This window comes from Leucopleurus acutus (assembly GCF_964270905.1).
Source record: "Leucopleurus acutus genome assembly, chromosome: 3".
NCBI classification, from domain to species: Eukaryota; Metazoa; Chordata; class Mammalia; order Artiodactyla; family Delphinidae; genus Leucopleurus; species Leucopleurus acutus.
Window position 1 is genome coordinate 80,780,483 of NC_139145.1, and position 22,190 is coordinate 80,802,672.

The 22,190-nt window shown below is 40.9% G+C and overlaps 1 protein-coding gene across 4 annotated transcripts in view; it reads left to right on the plus strand.

Annotated features, from left to right (window-relative positions):
- SEMA6A (semaphorin 6A) overlaps positions 1 to 22,190 on the plus strand; it is a gene marked incomplete at its 3' end in the record, with an annotated part of 125,407 nt that overhangs the window by 90,456 nt on the left and 12,761 nt on the right. For 2 of the 4 annotated variants that reach the window (XM_082836768.1, XM_082836767.1), the window contains 8 exons: positions 303 to 458; positions 3,169 to 3,345; positions 3,721 to 3,861; positions 3,948 to 4,028; positions 6,222 to 6,280; positions 8,678 to 8,698; positions 8,835 to 8,885; positions 14,049 to 14,204. In XM_082836768.1, the coding sequence (XP_082692894.1) occupies positions 303 to 458; positions 3,169 to 3,345; positions 3,721 to 3,861; positions 3,948 to 4,028; positions 6,222 to 6,280; positions 8,678 to 8,698; positions 8,835 to 8,885; positions 14,049 to 14,204 (842 nt within the window). The remainder of the gene's footprint in view (positions 1 to 302; positions 459 to 3,168; positions 3,346 to 3,720; positions 3,862 to 3,947; positions 4,029 to 6,221; positions 6,281 to 8,677; positions 8,699 to 8,834; positions 8,886 to 14,048; positions 14,205 to 22,190) is intronic. The other 2 variants (XM_082836769.1, XM_082836770.1) reach the window with 2 other exon arrangements.

A 22,190-nucleotide genomic window follows, 5' to 3' on the forward strand; every position in this document is an offset into this window, starting at 1 on the left:
CAAACCAAACCCTGACTTGTTTCAAGCTCCATCACTGTTTATGGGGTGGGTTTGTGCTTCTGGCGGGGAAGCCAAGCTGCTCCCAGCCGAGGCTGAACTGTCCTGGCTCAGGCTTCTCTATGGAGTGAGGAGGTGGCCCTGAGGAAATCTAAGCATATTTTTTGGTGACATTATTCATTGTTCAGCTTCCTCTTCTCAGCCTACGGTATATTCTCCCTCATGCAATAGGCACAGAGAAGCAATTCATTCAAAGAATTTGCCATAAAGCGTGATATAAGCCCCCTCCCTTTGTTTCTTTTTAGGCCAGGCTGCTGCGCTGGCTCATCCTCCTTAGAAAAATATGCAACCTCCAATGAATTTCCTGACGATACCCTGAATTTCATCAAAACACACCCGCTCATGGATGAGGCCGTGCCCTCCATCATCAACAAGCCATGGTTCCTGAGGACGATGGTCAGGTGGGTGTCAAGCAAACCATGTCCTCACTGGATTTCCCCTGTTCCTTCCCATGCTTACAGAACCTATCATCAGTGGATCACAATTTGAAATGCCACAAACATCTTCTCTTATCCTGGGCATTGATTCAGCTCTGAAGTCCCGGGCACATGGGTGGATGCCACCAAGCCCCATGACCACATTCCCAGTGAACACAGTTCAGATAGTTTCAGGCTCATTGGACACTTGCCAGCAATTAGAGAAACAAAGATATCTCCTTCTGCGTTAGCCTGTTCATCCCATGTGTGTAAGAGTAGAGGAGCAGTGAAGAGAATCAGTCAGTGGATGTAGATACCTGTTTGGTTGGATATGGTTGCAAAACATGCTGCAGACGTCATCCGAGCACTGTCCCTAGATTGTTAGCTGTCATACGGAGCATGGAGTAACAGAGCATTTGCACAAGTAAACCAGCATGAAGGGTTCATACTTTAGCATTTGTTGTCTGGAGAACGGATAGCTGCTTAGAAATCTGTGACAGCATTAAATACTCCTCCTTCTCATATTTATTTAGGGCTTACTGCCAAACAGTTCAACAGGCTTTCCCAAGTACCATCCAGTTTTGGCAGTCATCAAACAAAATGTTAATTAACTTTACCACCATTTTTAAACAGTGACTTGATTGAAAGATATTAAAGTAGTGGGTTGGCCAAAAGGTTCATTCCGTTTTTTCCATAAGATGGCTCTAGTAGAACTTAGTTGTCTTTAACTTCATTCGAAGCAACTTTGTTAGGTTGTATGTGACAGCTGTCATATCAGTGTGCATTTTAAAAAAGACTTATGAAAATCGGTGAATTTTTGTATAGCCATTTTAATACTGAAGATGAAAGAAAAAAAGCAACATTTTCGGCATAGTATGCTGTATTATTTCAAGAAAGGTGAAAACACAACCGAAATGCCAGAAAAGATTTGTGCAGTGTATAGAGAAGGTGCTGTGACTGATCGAACCTGTCAAAAGTGGTTTGCGAAGTTTCGTGCTGGAGATTTCTCACTGGACGATGCTCCACGGTTGGGTAGACCAGTTGACGTTGATAGCTATCAGATCGAGACATTAATTGAGATCAACATTATACCACGCAGGAGATAACCAACATACTCAAAATATCCAAATCAAGCGTTGAAAATCATTTGCACCAGCTTGGTTATGTTCATCGCTTTGATGTTTGGGTTCGACATAAATTAAGCAAAAAAAAAAACCTTGACCATATTTCTGCATGCGATTCTCCACTTAAATGTAATGAAAACGCTCCAGTTTTGAAACAGATTGTGACGGGTGATGAAAAGTAGATACTGTACAATAATGTGGAATGGAAGAGATCATGGGGCAAGCGAAATGAACCACCACCAACCACACCAAAGGCCGGTCTTCATACAAAGAAGGTGATGTTGCATATATGGTGGGATTGGACGCGAGTCCTCTATTATGAGCTCCTTCCGGAAAACCAAACAGTTTCAACAATTACTGCTCCCAATTAGACCAACTGAACGCAGCACTTGATGAAAAGCGTCCAGAATTATATGATGCGTTAGATAATGCAAGACCGCGGTTTCTTCAATGACCAGGCAAAAAAACTGTTATGGTTTGGCCAGGGTTCTGATTCATCCGCTGTATTGACCAGACATTGCACCTTTGGATTTCCATTTATTTGGGTCTTTACAAAATTCTCTTAGTGGAAAAATTTCAATTCCCTGGAAGACTGTAAAAGGCACCTGGAACAGTTCCATGCTCAAAAAGATTAAAAGTTTTGGAAAGATGGAATTATGAAGTTGCCTGAAAAATGGCAGAAGGTAGTGGAACAAAAGGGTGAATATGTTGTTCAGTGAAAATGAAAAATGTGTCTCTTATTTTTACTTAAAAACCAAAGGCAGATTTTGGCCAACCCAATACTATAATGGCTCTTGCCCATAAGATGGAAACCATGGTATGTAACTTGCAGAAGAGTCCATGTTTCCTGGTTCCTGCCATGATGCTTAAGGAGAGTGGAGTGTTGAACGGCTATGGGACTTCAGAGAAGGAGCATGCCCAATAGGACTTATCTAGGCAGGCAATAGGACTAATGCCCTTCACCTTTGGCTTTAGGTGGATCTTGTTTGGCTTGTATATCCATTTATTTATTAATATTGCCATGAGCACTCTACCTCCCCATCCTTCAGAACTCTCTACCCCTCTGTACACAAACAGAAAGCTTTCCAGTCTGACATTCTGTTGACAAGTCTTGGCACCTCAGAGGAAGAGTATGGAAAAATGGTAGCCGCTGCTTTTCTTTTCAGTGTTCAGTGAAATGTTAGCTGTGATCGCATAGTGGTTAGTACTTTGCATTGCGAAATGTTAAATGAATTCACTTATTATTTCTTCCCCTCTTCATAGCAGACATCAGTCTTTCCTTGTTGTTCATGGAAGGGATAATTGCTGAGTGGTTTCAGATGGTGATGGCTACGTATTTATTATGTAACTTGGCCTCCACACATACATACCTCTTTCCTCCCCCCTGGAGCCATACTAATGCTCTACATATGGAAATAAAGGAGCAGAACAGCTTGTGAGCATTATTCATATGCATATATTTTTCTTGAGGTTATTACTAGAAAGCTCTATCCCAATTGTTTGAAGTGGAAAAGGGGACACTTTAATGAAAGACCAACGAAGAGATAAAAAATGTGATCCTGTCATTTTAGATACCGCCTGACCAAAATTGCGGTGGACACCGCTGCTGGGCCATATCAGAATCACACTGTGGTTTTCCTGGGATCAGAGAAAGGAATCATCTTGAAGTTCTTGGCCAGGATAGGAAACAGTGGTTTCCTAAATGACAGCCTTTTCCTGGAGGAGATGAGCGTCTACAACCCTGAAAAGTGCGTAGAATGTTTGGTTCTTTCCTAGTAACTATTTGTTACTTTATTACCTTTTCCATTCAGAGAAATCATGGCAGACTTAGATTTTATGCACTTAGGTAACTTGTAGTATTATTTGTAAAAATCTTTTCATACATTAAAAGCATTATTTTCTCCTTGCTAATAATGTGTGTGTTTATATAAACACATACATTGTGTGTTTATGTGTATGTGTGTGGGGGGGTGCACAGATAAGGTTCTGTTTCCCGTTCAGTTGGATCAGATTAAGAGATCTGACCTTGTGCGCTGGGAGGTGGGCTGTAAGGGTGGTGGCAGGAAAGAGAGAACTGACCCAAGAGAGACTATGAATGATATTATCCTGCCTTATAAAATTAGGTGCAGCTATGATGGAGTAGAAGACAAGAGGATTATGGGCATGCAACTGGACAAAGCAAGCAGCTCTCTGTATGTTGCATTTTCCACTTGTGTGATAAAGGTTCCCCTCGGCCGGTGTGAACGACATGGGAAGTGCAAAAAGTATGTATTTGCCTCATTGATCATTAGCAAGTCCACGGTGCTTAGAAAAGAGTCCTAGGTAGCTCACAGTCATCCTCTTCCTACAGAACCTGTATCGCTTCCAGAGACCCCTACTGTGGGTGGGTAAAGGAAGGAGGTGCCTGTGCCCATCTGTCACCTGGCAGTAGGTAAGGAGCCCGAGGTGTGGGAGAGTACAAAGCGGCCTAGACGTACAATAAATTGCGCTCACACACACCACCGCCACAGCCTTCTGTGCACAAACCTCATCAATACGACTGCCGGCCGTTCTCCCTCCTTTTCCCATTTCATAGAACAACCCAACATCACGTGGCAGATTTCCAATTGATTAATCATCCATCCTCAGACTAATTAAAAACAGAGAGAAACAACACAGTGGACTTCTAAGTATTCCCTGGAGAGAGGGACAAGATGGTACATGCCTGGATCATCACAGGGCGAGAACAGCAGAGAAAGGGAGCAGGAGGGTACCAATTAGATTAGCGATGTGGTTTGTCCAGCCACAGCAAAACTGGCTCTTCTAATTGACCATCCAGGGCTGAGAAGAAACTGCCGAGCATTTGTTAAGCAATGCGTTTGTACTGCAAGCACAGTGTATACATGCAATAAACCTCTCCCCTGCACTGAAGGACAGTTGACCCTATTACTCATTAGGCAGTAAAATCAATTCTTGGCATTTCTCCAGCAGATCAGCTAGATCAAGCTAGTCTGCCATGCATGTGATTTTGATGCTTAGAATTGTTACCCTGACTTGAAACGCCTGGATGGTATTAGCTCAAAGGCTTTATGCTTTTACTTCAGTGGATGTGAAATCCAAAGTGACATTTGGAAAAATAGTCAACGCATGTCCTTGACAGGTTATGGCAATTCAAGGAAAGTGCCAGATGGCAGCACAGTTCTTTCTTAGCCATTTCTTCAACTTCCTCTGATCTAAAGGACGAAAAGGATGGTCCTCACATCACTCTGAGCCTCCTCTCCCATTTGAGAATAGCTAGTCAACAGACAGGAGGGCATATCTGATGACCACCTGCATAATTTGAGGGAAAGTATTTCCATATACAGAGCTAATGGTAACTATCAAGTCTGACCTGGATATTTGACTAATGCAAAGGGTTGACTCACCATTTACTATTAGATCAACTTTGTGAGTAGCAATATTGACCTACTACAGTGTTAAAGCTTTGCATCTTTTCACCAGAACCCTGAAGTGAAGGAGAAAGGATCACAGTGCACAGTGAGGGAAGCTGAGAAATGACCTGTCTCCTTTCTTTAGTCAAGGTGTGACCAAAAGTAGGCAGACTGATTTTTAAGAATCATTTTAAAGTCAACATGAGAACATTTCATTGTTCAAAACATGTGGCACTCTCTTTGGAAAGTGGCCTTCAGGGCCTGGTGCATACTGGCTTTCATTAGCACTAGAAATCTTTAGCCTTTGAGGATGAATTTGATTTTTAATACAACACAAAAACAGTGGAAAACAAACATGGTGCATTATTAGATCAAGGTGTGACTTTCCAAAAAGTTTTCCTATATGGCTCATAAGTAAACTCTGAAGGCAGTTACAAAACAGGAGTTTCAGTTATGGTGTAGAAAGAAGCACAAAGTTCCCCCCCCCAAAAAGGACAAGACTCCTTTGGAGTATTCCAGTGTGCTTATTTAAAAATCAAAATACATTCTATTAGGATTGATCTTATTAATGGCGTTAATAGCTTATACAGCCCAAAGGTGACCTTATAAGAAGAGTGAGCCTGTAGGGGAGCATGAGGGCAATACTCCTGAGGACTGGGCCTGGGGCAGGAGTGAACGAAACACCTGAGTGGTCTCACAAAATGCACCGCCATGTCCGTCCTCTCAGGGTCCCACATATCCGCTGACCATTTGAACACTTTGTTATACAAAGCTACTTCTAAGCAAAGAAACAAGTAAAGGTCTAGGAAGGCAAGAGTTGGGACAAAAGAGAGGAAAATACTTTTTTCTCATTTAGAGACGTCTGTATCACTTACGTAAGGAGTGTGTGTTAACATGTAAACTTAGATATTTAAGAAATGCTCAGGGCATCAGAGGCAAAGAGTGATATAGGTAATCCACAAACTAATTAACTCCCTGAATAATACCTGAATTAACTGTCTAAAACATGGCTTCTCTTGGGAGATTCACAAAGGACTCATTTCTGTAAGCTTTGGAGATAAACTTTCAAGCTGTTACCTACTTTTTGGGCACCTGTCACTCAATTTATCAAACTGTGTTAGTTGCTTTAGTGAAACTTAAGATGCATCCTGCAATAGACTCATATCATTGAATTTGTGTCTATCTTTCTTCTCTTCCCTCCTTTTTTTTGGAAGACTGACTTTTGAACAGGACATAGAGCGTGGCAATACAGATGGCCTGGGAGACTGTCACAGTAAGTAGAGTTTTTTATCCATTTGGGTATTTATTCTATAAAAAAGATGCTTTTATAGACTGGCCTAGAAACATGACCCCACATGTGAAACTGAGTGCAGCTGCCTCTAAAACATGCATAAATAACAGAAATCACCTTCTAAATATCAAAGAAAACAGTGTGTTTTGAAGCCTCTGTTGCCGATGCTGTTGCCGTAAGTGCTGGCACCTATATTCATTTGTTCACATAGAGTGAACAAATTCACTCTAGAGGACGTCTACTACAGCAGAGCAGTAAGTTACATCAGCACTTCCATTTAAAACCAGTTTTGTTGTTTTTCAAGATATGTTATTGCCATGATTTTCAGCCAAATAATAAAAAGACTGATCACTGTACTCTAGCTTTTTAATTGAATGGGACTATTTTATTTCTCTTGAACATATCGATTAACAAAATTATTTTTTAAATTAGATTTAGGTTTATTACCATTTGCAGTAGAAAAAAATTTCAGAAAGAACCCACTACATACAAGGTGACTCAAAATAACCTTTTTATAAGAACTGACCTGCTATACTAATCTCAGAGGTCATTTCAAAAGTTATTACATGCCAACGATTTAGTTAGAACTTTATATAAAGGATCCTGGTCAAAGGTCTGCCCAGTTGTCCAGTGATCTGATTAATATCAATATTCTCCTGAAAATGCTTTATTAATGCTAATTTAGAGAATAATGCCATACTCTTGGAAAACATTTAGTTTGCCATGTTTTAAATGTTGTATGTGATAAAGTTCAAGAAGCCTGTATTCAGAATGGCACCAAAAATAGCTCCTAAGGGAATGAAACCATATTACTTCTGATATTTGATTTGACAATGAAAATCATGGATATAACTCTAAATCTTTGAGCCGTGTTCTAGAGAACAGACATAAGCAAATAAATAGGGCCACAGAGCCTCATCTCCAAATTCTTGGTCATATTTTGTTTGTTTGTTTGCAAATATATACCGGAAAAAGCTTCTTGTCTTCACACACAAAATCTGAATTAAGAAATTAGCATAGGGGGCTTCCCTGGTGGCGCAGTAGTTGAGAGTCCGCCTTCCGATTCACGGGACACGGCTTCGTGCCCTGGTCCGGGAGGATCTCACATGCCGCGGAGCGGCTGGGCCCGTGAGCCGTGGCCACTGAGCCTGCGCGTCCGGAGCCCAAAAGTTCTGCTATGTGTCTGCAGTGAAACAATTTGATGTTTGATTTGGTGGCTCTTGATCACGTTTGTGCCTTATGGCCCCATTTTTAGGGAATCAGGTTTCGGTTGGTATGTATGTCTGAGTGAACTTAATTAGCTGTTTTTAGCGAATAATTTTCTCCATATTTTTATGATCCGATGATATAGGCATCTAGAAAAATAGGGGTGTCCATTTGGATTGAATAGGTAAATATATAAAAAATGTGAAAGTGTTACTGGCTCTCTAGAGCATCCACTACACCAGCAGGCTTACACCACGCCTGGGTCCTCAGGCAGAGTGCAGGGCAGACCCTCAGGCCCCAGGCCAGTGATTGACCCTTCCGTCTCACTGGTCAAGCCTCTGTGTTTTCGTGTGCTCGGTAACTCGATCCCCACTCCTGCTGAGGCACGTAGGGTGCCTGCTCCGGGCAGGAGGTAATGCCTTTCCTAGTGGCTTCTCTGCTCCTGGGCGCCCACTGGAGCATGACCTACTTCTGTCAGACATATCGAGTCACACACAAGCATTCAAAGGATTTAGATATTTGGTACACAATGACTCTTTAACAGGAGTTTTAGGGAAAATGAGGAAACCATAAAGAGCCAGTGTCAGAGGCTGAGTAGCAGGCTGAGTGAACAAGTGACGTGACCCAGACACACAGCGGGGGCACGCACGTGCACACACACACACACACCAATGTACGTTGCCTGTATGTGTGATTTTTATTTTTGTTAATTTCGTAACTAAAACTCCTGCTGAGTTCAGAACATTGTGATACTGGACAGTTGCTCACAGCATGGTTGGGAGGATGAAATGAGAGAGAATGTAAAGAAAACGGGCTTTGTAAGTGTGGTCCAGATGTGACTCACTTTATCCACATACACATCCCTCTGTATGGAGTAGGGCTTACATATAATCGCAGTTACCATTCCTTCCACTAACTTGCTTTTTCTCTGCCTCTTGGCAACAAAGGCATGACTCTGAGGAAGCTCACTTGGGAAAGAGATAGTATAAGGATATGAAATCGGACCAAATATGAAGCATCTTCTATTACAAGCAGAAAGTAAAAAGCCCTTACCTAGTATTGGGGATCATATGTTAGCACAGCTCTGTATCAGCTCACTCCCACTTATTACGGTAGTCACACTGAGCAGAGTGTTAAATGTTAAGTAACCTACTCCTCCCTTCTGTCTTTCAGATTCCTTCGTGGCACTGAATGGTAAGGAAGATATTACTCATAATTTAATAGCAATGGAAATATATTTGAGAAATCCTGTTTCACTAAACCTCTTGAGTATTTTCGAATTTTACGTTTATTTTTAAATTAATTTTTAAATTCTCATTATTTTTTATAGACATTTCAACTCCTCTACCAGATCATGAAATGTCTTACAACACAGTATATGGTCAGTTTATGGGTTGTTTTTTTTTTATTCTTTGAGCCATTCATCCTGTGGTAGTTTATAATCTTCATTCCTAAACATCATGGACCAGATTCTTTGCTACTTCAGGGCCCCAATTCACTAAAATTATTCATAGATTTCATGATGCTTCAAAAATTACTCTACATATATGAGACAACTGACATGTGAGAATGAGTCCTACATTTTTAATCCACAGAACATGAAATATGCCAACCTTAGGGAATTTGGTGAATGCATTTAATGAGTTCTTGAGGGAGAAGAAATTGCTTCTGGACATAAGTACATCCAAGATAAAAGAATAGTGCTTATAACTCATAGGCCATAGCTCCTTAACTGATAGTATCATTCCCCAAAATGCTGACTTTCAGAACAATACCCTCTGCAGGAAAATCTATACAGAGTGCAGATACTAAGTTCTTATTAGGCAAAACTTTCCAATATAGCCATCAAAATTTAATCACACAAAGAGTATGAATATGTAGACCTATCTTCAGTGAAACGTCTTTAAATGTATACAAGGAAGAGTGACGCAGTGGAAATGATGTGCAAACAGGATTTACCCCATTGTTCCTGCTCTGAAATATACAGACACTATACTAAACAAAGCCATTAAGTCCATAAGCAGACTATTCTGAACTCTTTAGAAGAAAAGTTAAAACTGTAGTTGAAATGTTCCAGTTCCATTTCTCAAAGCCTCCCCAAATGTTTATTAAGGTAAACTATTCATGTGTTTTTTTAAGATAATGAACAACATATATGTAATGGGAAATTTAAGCTTCTGCATTATGATGGGGACTACAAGCTTCACTGATACACATTTTATAACTTATGTTTAAGACACATAACAATAACAGCTCTAGGTCAGTCTTTAAATGTAGAGATAGGTAAGAGAGGAAGGGGACAAAATAAAGAAAAGAAAAAAAAGAGGGAAGAAAAGAAAGCAAGGTGGATTCAGGATTCAAAAAAATAGTTCAAGATGGCTACAAATACATCTAATAGCTCTGTGGACACTCTCACTCCTGTGTCTAATTAGCATAAATAAAAAGCCTCTTTGAAAGTCCTAAAGACTATCTTATAAACTGGGGCTGTGCAGGTAGGGAAAACAATGCCCGGTTTCTCCTGTCGTGAAGTGAGGCAGCATGGCGTAGATGAGCCCGCTGAATTCATCCACCTTTACCATTCTCTCATCTATGATTCAAGCCAGAATGTCAAACACCAACAGCCGGAAGAAACACTTCTCAGGAGGCAAGTGTCATCTAGCTTAGCTTGCCATTCACAAAGAGAACCCACTTCGCATCTGCACTTCTCCAATATCATACTTTGCAATCATTTCCTATAATTGAATAATCTTTATCAGATATTGAGAAATTCAGGTCTTGAATCTAACTGAACCAGTAACCCCAGCATTCATCAATAGTACTACGGCCGATTTTAACTCCCAGGTAATTGCTCATATAGATAGAATAATTAAACCATGGGATGCTCTTTACGAACAAAAATCACTCTTCAATTTATGGATTTCTCTTACTGCCTTTATAAAAGGAAAGGAACTTATTAATTCCTCCATGTTAACACTTTAAAGAACAATGCCCATTCGCTCGGTCAGTGGTTTCTGTGATGAAACTAAAGAAGAGTTGGAATTTTCCTTTCAACTAATGACCCTGTCCATTTCAGGCTCAATCTCTCCCGGGTGTGAAGGGGTTAGATGATTAACTGACCATCAACATGAGGGCTGGTCCAGACAGTACTTACAAAAACAGAGGAGACTTTCTTTTCACAAACTACTGCAAGAGATGCTTATTTGGGAGCTAATAAACCTAGAAGAGATTTAACTCATTCATTTGCAGACATTAGTCTAGTGCTTGCTATGTGCCAGGTACTGGATTAGGTGCTATATTTGAACCATCGAAGAAAAAAGCAAATTGCTGTTTTTATGAGCATGGATGTAGACTAGGAAGCCAACCCCAAAGTCCAAAATGCACCCACTGTGCCTAGCTGTGTCCTTTGCATGTTCCCATAAAAAGTTCAGTGGCTGAGTACAGACTCATAGGGTGACCCGCAGAACCAGAACTGCCTAACTCTGAAAAAGGGATCGTTCAGTAAGCCATGCAGACTCTCTGTGTGGCAAAAGCTCTGTGCAACACCACTGACATATACAAGAACCCTTTTTTAGTGAATTGGACCCTGATTATCTTCCTTCTCTCATCCTCTCTTGTATTGATTTAGTGTCTCTTCTGTGTCTAACTGGGTACAATCATTGTTAATAGGTTAGAGTAGTTTGAAGGATCTCTAACCTCTAGAATTACAAAGACTTGTAGATATAGAGAAACAATATGATGCATATTAAAGTTAACTTTTTAAATATTTCTTTGTATATTATAAGAATAATACACCATAAGCTCCATTGATGATAATATGACTTTTCATACTGGATTAACAACACAAAATTATAGGTTCCAAATTGTTGACATGTAATACCATATCCACAAACGACTGCCTATTTTTGTAGCATTATTTTGGTTACAGTCTCTTAGGGAATGCACAAAAACAATATAGCCTGTAGAATCAGATTCTAAGAAGGAATATTAGTGATTTCCTTTTAACAGTTGGAGAGGTAATAATAATACACCTCTTTGATTTCAAACTAAGGATGGCTGCTTCATGGTGCCTTTACATGGTAGTTCTAAAATTCTTGAGAATCAGGCATTGCTTTCTCCGACTGTTTGCTTCACCCATGACACACATTGCCTGTCCTCAAGCATAAGTTTAAAAGATTACAAACCTCATGCTGCTCTATTTTTTTTTCCATTTGAATACATCAGATGCATGGTTTCTCTAGATTTACATGTAGAATATGGAGATGTGGGGGGTATTAGACTAACACATCAGCAATAGGCAGGAGCTGATTTCTCACATTTGTGTGAAACATTTTCCTACCTAACTACCATCTGGTCCACATTAATTTCCTCTCATAGCCATAGCTTTCCATTACCAATGAGTTTTCCATATATTTGCAGCATATGGTCCAGGAAATCTTTCTACAGAGAATGTGTCCCTTAGGCATCTATTTCCCCTAGATTACCGTATTAAGAAATGTTCTCCCTAAACCATACTTAATGGCATTACCATAAAATTGCCCCTTGAACACAGTTAAATTGAAAGTGCTCAAAATGCATATCAATTCAGGTAAAAGAAATTCTTGCTACTTGGAGGAGAGGCTTCTATTTTTCCTTCCCCCCTTTCTGACTCCCTGCAAAGCTATTTCTAATTGTTTGCTTAGGCTGGGTGCTGAAGTCTCTTAGGTTGACCGTATACTGCACGAGAGCATTGTTGAATTGAAGAGTAGAAAATAGGGCTATATTTTAGACCTCAATATAAGCATAAAGGAAGTAAAAGAAAGTCTGTATTGCCAATTCCAGGTTAATAATTTTCCTACCCTTGTTCTCTTACCAGTATTGGGAGATGAGATGTGAAACCCAGAAATATAAAAACAAAAAGTCTAGACGCAAGAATTCTTTACTTTTCAATGAACAGGTTTTTAGCGGTTGGATGCGAACTAGACTATTTGCAACAAAGCGGATATTTGAAGCTGTGGAAGAGCCAAACAAGCTCTACACAGAAAGGGGCCTCTTAGATGTTACCAAAGCTTTGTGGTAACACTTCAAGTGTGGAGCCTCCATGGAAATCCTATAGCTTAGACAAGCCACTTGGCTGGCTTGCTTTTCCCCGCTTTATTCATACACACACACACGCATGTGTGTGTGTGTGTATACATAGTATGTAATTTACAGTATTAAAGTCTCCTAGGAATCCAACTTCCAATCATAATTGTAGAAGAGAAGAATGCAGTGCATTCATTATAATCTTTCTTTCTGGTGGCTAGTATCATATTTATCACATATGCGGTGATCACAGCCCAAGGCTGGAGCCACTTGTGAATCTGTCCTACTTTCTACTAAAGGCCCCAATTACACATTCACAGTGGTTGCCTTGATGTCTTTTTAAAAATTGTTCAAGAGGCTGCTGTAGGTAAGATGCTTTAATAAGCCAAAGACTCTACTGGAAAATCACAGAGAGGTGATTTTTTATTTCCACCAGAGAGAACAGGTAGTGGGGCTTCTTTAAATCATTGTGACAGCTTAGATCAAAGCACCAGATATGATCTGCATTTAACCTTGTGGAATGATGGGGGGGAAAGCTTAGAAATGTGTTCACAGGAAACATCCAGTTTCTGCCATAACTCCCAACCTAGCCATTCTTCCTCTGGCATTATCCTAGGGTTGGCCGCTCTGTATCTCAAAAAGCTATCCCTTTCTAATCTGAATTGGATCAGTCAGTGTGGCCTCAGAAAACCACCTCTCACTAGTATGAGTCATGAAACCATGAAACTAACTTGGCTGGAATAAGACACAAACGGCACAGCCATAACAACATGGAGCAGTTGAGGCCTCTGTTCCAGGAAGGAGGGGGTGGGAGCAGATCCCTTTTAGAAAGCAGTCACTTCCCCCGCCAAGAGGAATGCCTGTGAGGCTGAGTTGCGGCTGAAAACTAGACACATCCTCCACGGGAAAGGCTCAGGGCAGCTGAGTTGTTTGTGACGGGGCAGAGGCTCACCCACTACCATAAACCTGCCCCATCCGTCACAAACGCTGTCCCCAGAGTGGACACATTCTACCTTAGTGCTGCTGTGAGAATACCAAAGAAGGACTCGGATACTTCTTGAGCGCTCACTCTGTGTCAGATACTGTTAGGTACTTTCAACGTGATGTCACTTTATCCTTCCAACACCGGGAGGTAAACGACATCATCTCCACTTCGTGCACAGGGAAAACCAACCAAGGCCCAGAGAGCTTAAGGGATTCCCTCAGGCTCATCCAGCAAGCAGCAGAGACAAGATCTGGCCCTTCATCCTCTAACTACAAGTACAAGGGGTCTTCTGCTGAACCCTACCCACCAGTCTTGTTATTTCTAGGACAATCTCAGGGGTCTTCTGCTGAATCCTACCCACCAGTCTTGTTATTTCTAGGACAATCTCCTTTGAGTCTTTTACAGCCAGCGTGGGTGTCCAACCTCCTGGCCTCTGAGCAAAGGGAGAGCGGGTGTCTCCGGTGATGTTTTCCCTAACTATATTTGTGATGAAAACAGGGCACTCCAGTTCCCTCCTGCCCAGCACCACTACGTCCAATTCGGCGGCTCAAGAGGGGTATGAGTCTAGGGGAGGAATGCTGGACTGGAAGGACTCACCTGACAGCACAGACTCTTTGGGGGCAGTGTCTTCCCATAATCACCAAGACAAGAAGGGTAAGGCCTTGGAAGTACCTCTTCCTCTGGGGGGAGAGGGAGGGAAAAGTGGGGAGGACTACGGAACTGCTTCCAGCTGAATCATAGCAGCATTTAAGGAACGAACCTCCAACACACTATGATTGAAAGCGTCTCAGAAAAGGCTGCAACCCGATCCTCTGTGCTAGGCTTGATCCACAATGATTCCCTGACCAAGGAGAAACCACACAAAACAAATAACACAGCCTCTAAGCTTCCTCCACCCAAGAGAGGCATGGCTTGGCCCAAAGCAGATACTGGCCGCTGAGATCCCTTTCCACTCCTCTTAGCTCGTTCAGTGATTTCTGGATCCTCTCTTCCCCCCATAATGGGATGGAATGTGGTGCGGGCTTTGGCAAGTACATGTAATCAAAGTAAAAGCCCGTTTAATCAGTGAATGGAGAAATAGCAGAGTTGAGTCTTTTCTGGCTGGTAGCATCCCTCACTCTCGCATGGTGCTGAATTTGAATAGAGCTGAGGTCCTGGGACGCACTTCATTGCCCTTAGAGGATAACAGCTAAAACAAAAATATGTTATTTAATCAAGCAGAATTGCTATGCATTTAAAATGGAAAGGAAGCTGCACTAAATGAAAGGGACTCTACTGTGAACTGTCCTAAATTCTCCCTGGCTTTCTTTGCTCAACTAGAGACAGGAAATGTCATCTCTTTTCTCGCCATTTGCTGCTTCTGGTAACACATCCTACTTTAGTTGCAGCTGCAACCAAAGAGGCCTTTACTTGTCCAAAAAAGTCTTGTAAATCAGAGACTGAAAAGCTCAGTTATGTTGTGAGCTGTTTCCCCCCATTCAGCCTTGTTTACTTCTATATGTTTTCAAGAGTTTCATCCAAGCAGGGATTTGAGTCTCAAGGGCAGACCAGCCACAGTGACCCTTGGAAGACAGTCTCTATCGTGTCTTCCCCCAGGGTTTTCTGTATACATATTTCCATCTTTACTTTTAGAGAATGTTTGCTAGGCAGACTCACACACTAAATCTTCACCTTTTTTTTTTTTGGCGGCTCATCTCCTGAGAACGTCGTACCTTCTGCTGCTACATGCCAAGCCCAAAATGGGAAGATGTAGTCCTTTTAACTTTTTTTTTTTTTTAGTCTTTACTGAATTTTTTACAATATTGCTTCTGTTTTAGTTTTTTGGCCGCAAGGCATGTGGGATCTTAGCTCCCCTACCAGGGATCAAACCCGCACCCCTGCGTCCGAAGGTGAAGTCTTATCCACTGGACCACCAGGGAGGTCCCTTAACTCGTTCTTTAATATATCCCCTTAATCGATTTTATTATTCTTCTATAACTTCTTCCTGTTAATATGTCCTGCCCCGATCTTTTTTTTTTTTTTTAAGTGGCTTTTGTCTCAGCAGCCTCTAAATTGGTGGGATTCCCTGCTCTTAACCATCACAAGAAAGCACCAGGCCAATTCGTGACGGGGCAGAACTATCCCAGCAGGCCACCAGCCCTAGCATGTGCCATTATTTGTTCTGTGTGGCTCCCGACCGCAGATGTGTTAGTCTTGGCCGAGTTCTCAAGAACAGACAACACAGTAAAAATCACTTTGTATTTGCCCACTGCAACTTTCTGAAAAACCAAACAGCCTTTCCAGTAAAGCATTAAATATGTCAACCAAATATCTAGCTGTTGGTTACAGTCATTTCCTCTTCGCTTCACTGAGATGGATGGTGTGAATTTTCTCCAATCGTTACCTCTCCCGAGGGAGGGAGGTTATCAAAGAGTCCAATTAACACTTTGACAGATCATTTTAAAATTCGGCATTGTTCATTCTCTTGGGTCTTATTATGAATATTGACAAAGCTGGAAGCAGTCTACAGATTGTCAAACAATGGTGGCAGAGGTGATTGCATGGGTGTTTAACATGATCACTGTTCTCGTGCTATTAACTCCTTGCCTTGCCCTGTCAAATTTGAGCTTCATTTTTGACAACTGATTATGTGTGTATTTGATAGGGCAATGACAATGAGTTGTTATGCAGAAACTTTAAAAATAAAAAAGTAATGTAGCTTGATGTTCCTTTTGTCATGATTTTTTATGATTTTAATTTCCATTTTGCTCTGAAGTGTTTTTCTGTTTAATGTTCATGATTTATTTTGAACTTTTGTTTTGCCAAGCACTGTGTGGTATGACTTGGTGATGGCGTTACTTCTCCGTCGGAAAAGTCTTGTTTCTTTTCTGACTCATGATTACGTCCTTTAACTTGACCCAATCTGTGATCCCCTCGCTTCTTTCCATTCCCTGATGTGGGTGCCTTAATGATGTCACATCCAGGTGTGCAGCACCTCCTGGGATGCAAGAGTTTAATGGGGTTTCTGCGGGCCTCTGGTGGGTGCTCTTTTCACTGGGCCAATTGTCTTATGGGAATGTGACATTTGTGTGCCCCAGCTTTAGGAGCTAAATATACTCTGGAACTGTTTGTAAAATACCGCACATTTCCCCACTAAGCAGAAAATGTGTCTGCTGACCAGCTAGCTGAGGAGTCAAGTGTCCCATGCCCTTTTCACTTTGGCTGCTGAAAAAAGACCAGTGAGCAAACGAGCCCAGAGCTCTGCTCTGCAGAAATGTTGAGCACCACTGCGTTGATCCCACTCCGGGTCCCAGCTCATCCTCCAAACAGTTCTGCATTTCCAGAGTATGTTTGCTTGCCTTTTTCTTTCTTTTCCTTGCTGTGTCTTTCGTCTTGATTTAATCCTGTGCGTCCCTCACATTCTGTCAAAGCACTGTTCCTCACCTTGCAATCTAACCCCCTTCTGCTACCATTGTTCTTAGCCTCCCCCTTTCAGAATAATAGACCCAAGCCCTCTGCCCCTCTGCGGAACGTTCCAAGGCTCTTTCCTTCTACACTGGGGGTAGCATTCCGATGCTGTACGTGTATATATATATACAGCCATACTAACAAAGCGTGAGAAGAGAGCTACAAAGCACACACAAGTATTATCACAGAAAATGAAGTAATTTTCTCGCTCAGTAACTGGCCTTATCCTTCATTACCCTACTGGCCTTGTCTAATATCTCTTGTCCTTGCTGCTTTTCTTTAAAATTGCCTGATATCTTTCAAGCCCTAGATTCATTAGTAAAAACACAGCCAACTGCCCTGTTTTATCTCTGGCTCCCTAGATGTCTGGAGCCTCTAGAGCCAGTCCTTTAATCACCAAGTTGATAAATTAGAAGCAGCCCTGGCTACTTCTTTCTTGGTTTTGCCACATTTAAAAATATATATTATTTATTCATCCTATAACTATCGAGGTGGTAATGAGTAGTTACAAAGGGGCTCTAATTACATATGAATAAGAAAGAAAATCCAGTTTATTTTTAGATCTGGCTTGTCTCCCCTCATCTCCTTCCCACAGCAAAAGAAATAAGAGCTTTCTTTTCTAGGTTAAGCAATACTGGGAATTAATAGCCACTCCTGTGCCTCTTGTTTCTGACCAAAAGCAATAATCCTCCAAAACCTGATTTCCAAGAAGACTGCAAGATAGGTGAGGAAATTAGCCAGGGACAGATCTGCCAAGAGAGCTGTGTAGCATAAATGTCTAATGTAATCATGGACCACTGCCACAAAGACACAAGAATAAATCAGATTAGAAGAAAATCCCCTACTTCAGAGTTTATTTTCTAGAGTTCTTGTGAGCTCTCAAAAAACTGATGAAACAGTCAATATATACAAAAATGTTCCCATTTGATTGGAAATGCCAGAGCTTATATATATGCTTATATATTTTGGGAAATCTTTAAAACAAGATATTATCACATTATTATATTTAGTCAAGAAGATGTCATTACAGACAAGGAAAAGATGTAGAACCAGAATTTAAATTAGAGATCAAATGAATAATTTAACCTAAAATGTACAACAAATGGTGAATATATGTTAATCAATGTACAAGCTATTTTGTAAGCAATTTTTAGTTTGGGAAATAACATTCTGGTAAGATTCAGAAGGTCTATGAAGAATGATGAGTATACTGGCCACACTGCATGACAATCCTGAAAGGAACTGTATAAATCATAGAGTTTATCAACAGTCCTCTTTACAGTCAATTATTTATTCCTCAAAGGCATCACAGCCTCCAAGTAGGACATGTCACATCTTACATGAGATGATTTAGATGGCTGAGAGACACCATGGCCTTCAAGAATACTGAATCATGTGGTGGAAAGTTAACACTCCTTTCACTTCTCTTTCCGTCTTTTTGGTTATGTCAAGGCAAAAGTCTCAGTTTGGTGCTTTAACAACTCCAGAAACTTGCTACTACCCTTCTGAGAAGAAAGAACAGGCTTTAGATTGGGGGCTTTGCCATGCAGCTGGAGCTAGCTGGAACAAACATTGTTTTGCTTTTAGTTAATTTTATTTTTATGGTTACCTTCTATTTATGAAAAGTGACACTTTTTTCCATTTATGATAATTATATAAAGTTTCCACTGGAAACTCACCTTAAAGGTAATTTAAATAAAATATTAAGTAACTACTAATTCAGGAAGTATAGGGATACAGAGATATAAAAAGTAAATAACATGGTAAGTGAGGCTCATTGATTTCACTAGGACTGTAGCATTGGCAGCTGATGAGTAAAGTGTGGGTAACTCTGGCCTGGAGCAATTTAAAAAGTCCAGTGATGATTAACCTAGACCAAAACTGTGCTTCTGGCATTTGGAAGAACGAGACTGAATAATGGCCCTACCTTCTGGCTGGGCTCTGAGCTCTGCAGTTATACCACCTGGTGTTCTTCTGATTTCTCTTCCAACTACTGAGCTTTGTGATTAGGGATGAGAAGTTTGGTCAAGTAGGAATTGAGAGTAAAATGGATTTAGACTAAAAAGAGATTAGTCATTCTAGGCTTGTTAAGCATCTGGCGAGATGATTCTCCAGACCAGCAGTGAGCATCCAAGTGTAGACAGCAGCTCGTTATTTCCCAAATTGTGGCCTGGGGAAGTTTACCTCCAGCACTTCTGCTTCCCGCTTACTTTTCTGAGATCTGGAAGGACTCTTGGGCTACAGCATGTTCCCCTGACTTGGCAGTAACCTACATTTGACCCTTCTTTCCCTTTTCTCTCTTTCAAACTTTACCTATTTTGAGTCCCAAACCCACAGAGCCAGGCTTTCTTCATGAACAGGCTAGGAAATCCCATTTTAAGAGAGTATATTTGGTAACAGAGCCTGGCCCGACAGCTTCTGTGTTTTAACAATCTGCAACGCTTAAAATCTAATGGATGAAGGATTTTAAAGCATCTCAGTTCTCCCAATGGGGAAAGTGATTTCTTGGTTCCTATCAAGTCATATGCAGGTGATCTTATTTACAGAGAAAATTATTGCTCATGACGGTAATAAAGGGAGAAAAATAAGATTCTCTTCTTTCCCTGACTCCTAAACTTGGACTACATTTTCTCTGCCGTTTCTTCAGTAACATTACATAACAAAAATGTTTTCTGAGGAGTCTTCAAGCAAAATTTATTACTGGCTCTACAGCGCAGTATTGGATGCCAATATAAGGAATTAGAGGCTAAACTAGAGATAGACATAGTTCCTGTCCAAGAAATATCAAACTGCGAGACAGATGAAGCACACAAAGACACAAAAATGCACCAAAAAGCCTTTACAACCACTATTGTCTTTGTGAACAAGGCAAAACGGTGCACGGCAGATTTTAGAAAAAGATATTAGGCAACTGAAGACAACCTGGTTGAACACATCAAGGACATAGCACTTGGAAACGGCCTCTGCCCCTTTAGTCGTCCCCTTCAATGCCAATATTATAGCAGTCATATATCACTTGACAGGGAGGATGAGGGAAGTGAGGTACATCTGGTACAGGACTCATATTTAAAAGTTTTGTGGAAATGCTGGCAAACTCAGGCTCTTTTTGAACATCCTGAGCTCTATTTAAAACAAAAAAAACTTAACTCCATGGTAATATGCATAGCTTTTATTAGTAAAACCTATAGTATCACAGCCATTTTTAAATGTGATGGTAGAACAGGACCGTCTTGGAAGAGAACTCAGAGAAGGGGGTTGAGAGGGGTTCTGTTTGATGGGGAAGGGGCTGCTAGCGGGGGGACAAAGGGCTGCAACTTCCACCTAACAATCGACGACTAACTCAACCAGGTAGGAACATGCACGGTCAGGGCCAGGGAACACTAAGAGATGGGGGACTGGTTGCTGTTGTTCCAACAACGCTTCTGAATTACAGTTTCCTTATTTCTGGTTTTTGTTTGCTTGTTTGTTTGTTTTTTGTGGTATGCGGGCCTCTCACTGTTGTGGCCTCTCCCGTTGCGGAGCACAGGCTCCGGACCCGCAGGCTCAGCGGCCATAGCTCACGGGCCCAGCTGCTCCGTGGCATGTGAGATCTTCCCAAACCGGGGCACGAACCCGTGTCCCCTGCATCGGCAGGCGGACTCTCAACCACTGCGCCACCGGGGAAGCCCTGAGTTTCCTTATTTCTGGTTTTGAGGGTTAGAGGAAAAGTATCTTTCAAAGTTCATAAGAAAGTTGGCATCTAAGTTGCTGTTGTTGCTGATGAAGATACAATTCTTGAAATTTAGTCCATTAGTATATTTTTAAATTTGTAAATTGTGCTAAACCTGCCCCATAAAGGCTTACTATCATTTTTGTTATGCTCTGTTAAGCTATTTTAATCTCCGAAAGTTTAGAGTGAGTCTGAAGAATATTTATGGGGAACCAGTAGAAGCCCATTATTTGGAGGCAGAAGAGTAGGGTTGCTACATAAAATACAGTGCTCAGTTAAATGTGAATTTCAGAGAAACCATGAATAGTTTTTTAGTATAAGTATGCCCCACCTACTGCACGGGACATACTTATACTAAAACATTATTATTTATCTGAAGTTGAAATTTAACCAGGAGTTCTGTATATTTATTTGCTACCTGGCAAGCCTACTGAAGAGGTTACTGATAACTTCTCCAGTGAGTATATAAGATCTAATCTCTAGTCTACATTTGCCCTTCAACTGTTAGAAAATCTAAAATAACCCATAGAAGAGGAATTAAAGATTTCATCCTGTGAAAAATATTATCATTGTATTTAATTCCAGAGAAATATCACTAAAAGTTGTATATGCGTTTGAAATATGTTAATTTTAAAAATTATCACTGAAAGCAAGCTTCCAAACACCACTTTTAAGTGAAGAAGGCTTAGAAGTCAAACTGTTCCTAAACAAGGGTATGATTAAAACTACTGTTTCTTTCTAATTTTAATTTAACCTCAGGTTTTTATCAACAGTTATGTAAACTATATGGGGTTATTTTTCTTCTTCAATTATACGGCTGCCTTTGTTTTCATTTCTCATTTCCACAACTTTGAAGGATATGAACTGGAATCAGAGCACTAGAAAATAATAGTTAATTTAAGAGAAAATGTAATAATGGTAACAATAACCCTAGTCTCAAAGAAAGGCAAAATGGCAACGTTTGTTCACTTCTTTCTTCGTTCATTCGTTCAGCAAACATGCGCTACACATAAGCCTTCTGCTGAATGCTACAGTACACACTGATCTGATCCAACATAAGCCCTGCACTCAAGGAGCTTGCAGTTTAGCAGGGGGTACACACAGGTGACATCCTGGCTAGCAGTGGGGCAGAGTGAAGTCTGAGAGTAAGAGAAGCATTTAAAAGGGCCAGAAAGGGAACTGAGATTAAAAGTCATGCTAAGGGGTTTTGGCTTTACGTGTAAGCAGTGGGTGATACGAAGGAAGATGGGTGGTAGGGAGGGAAATACAGAGGTCAAGAGATTGACAGATGACAGATATATAATAAATTGATTATTCAATCATATTAGGTGGTTAATTGCACGTACACACAATAAGCTTGGGAAGTGGAATCTTGCATCAATTTTGGATCTAAAGTGTGTTTCCACACATCACTGGCATTTTCTGTAGATGATCCTTGCCAAGCTAAGAGCTCTATCCTAGGTAAAGCCCCAAGCAAGCTCAAC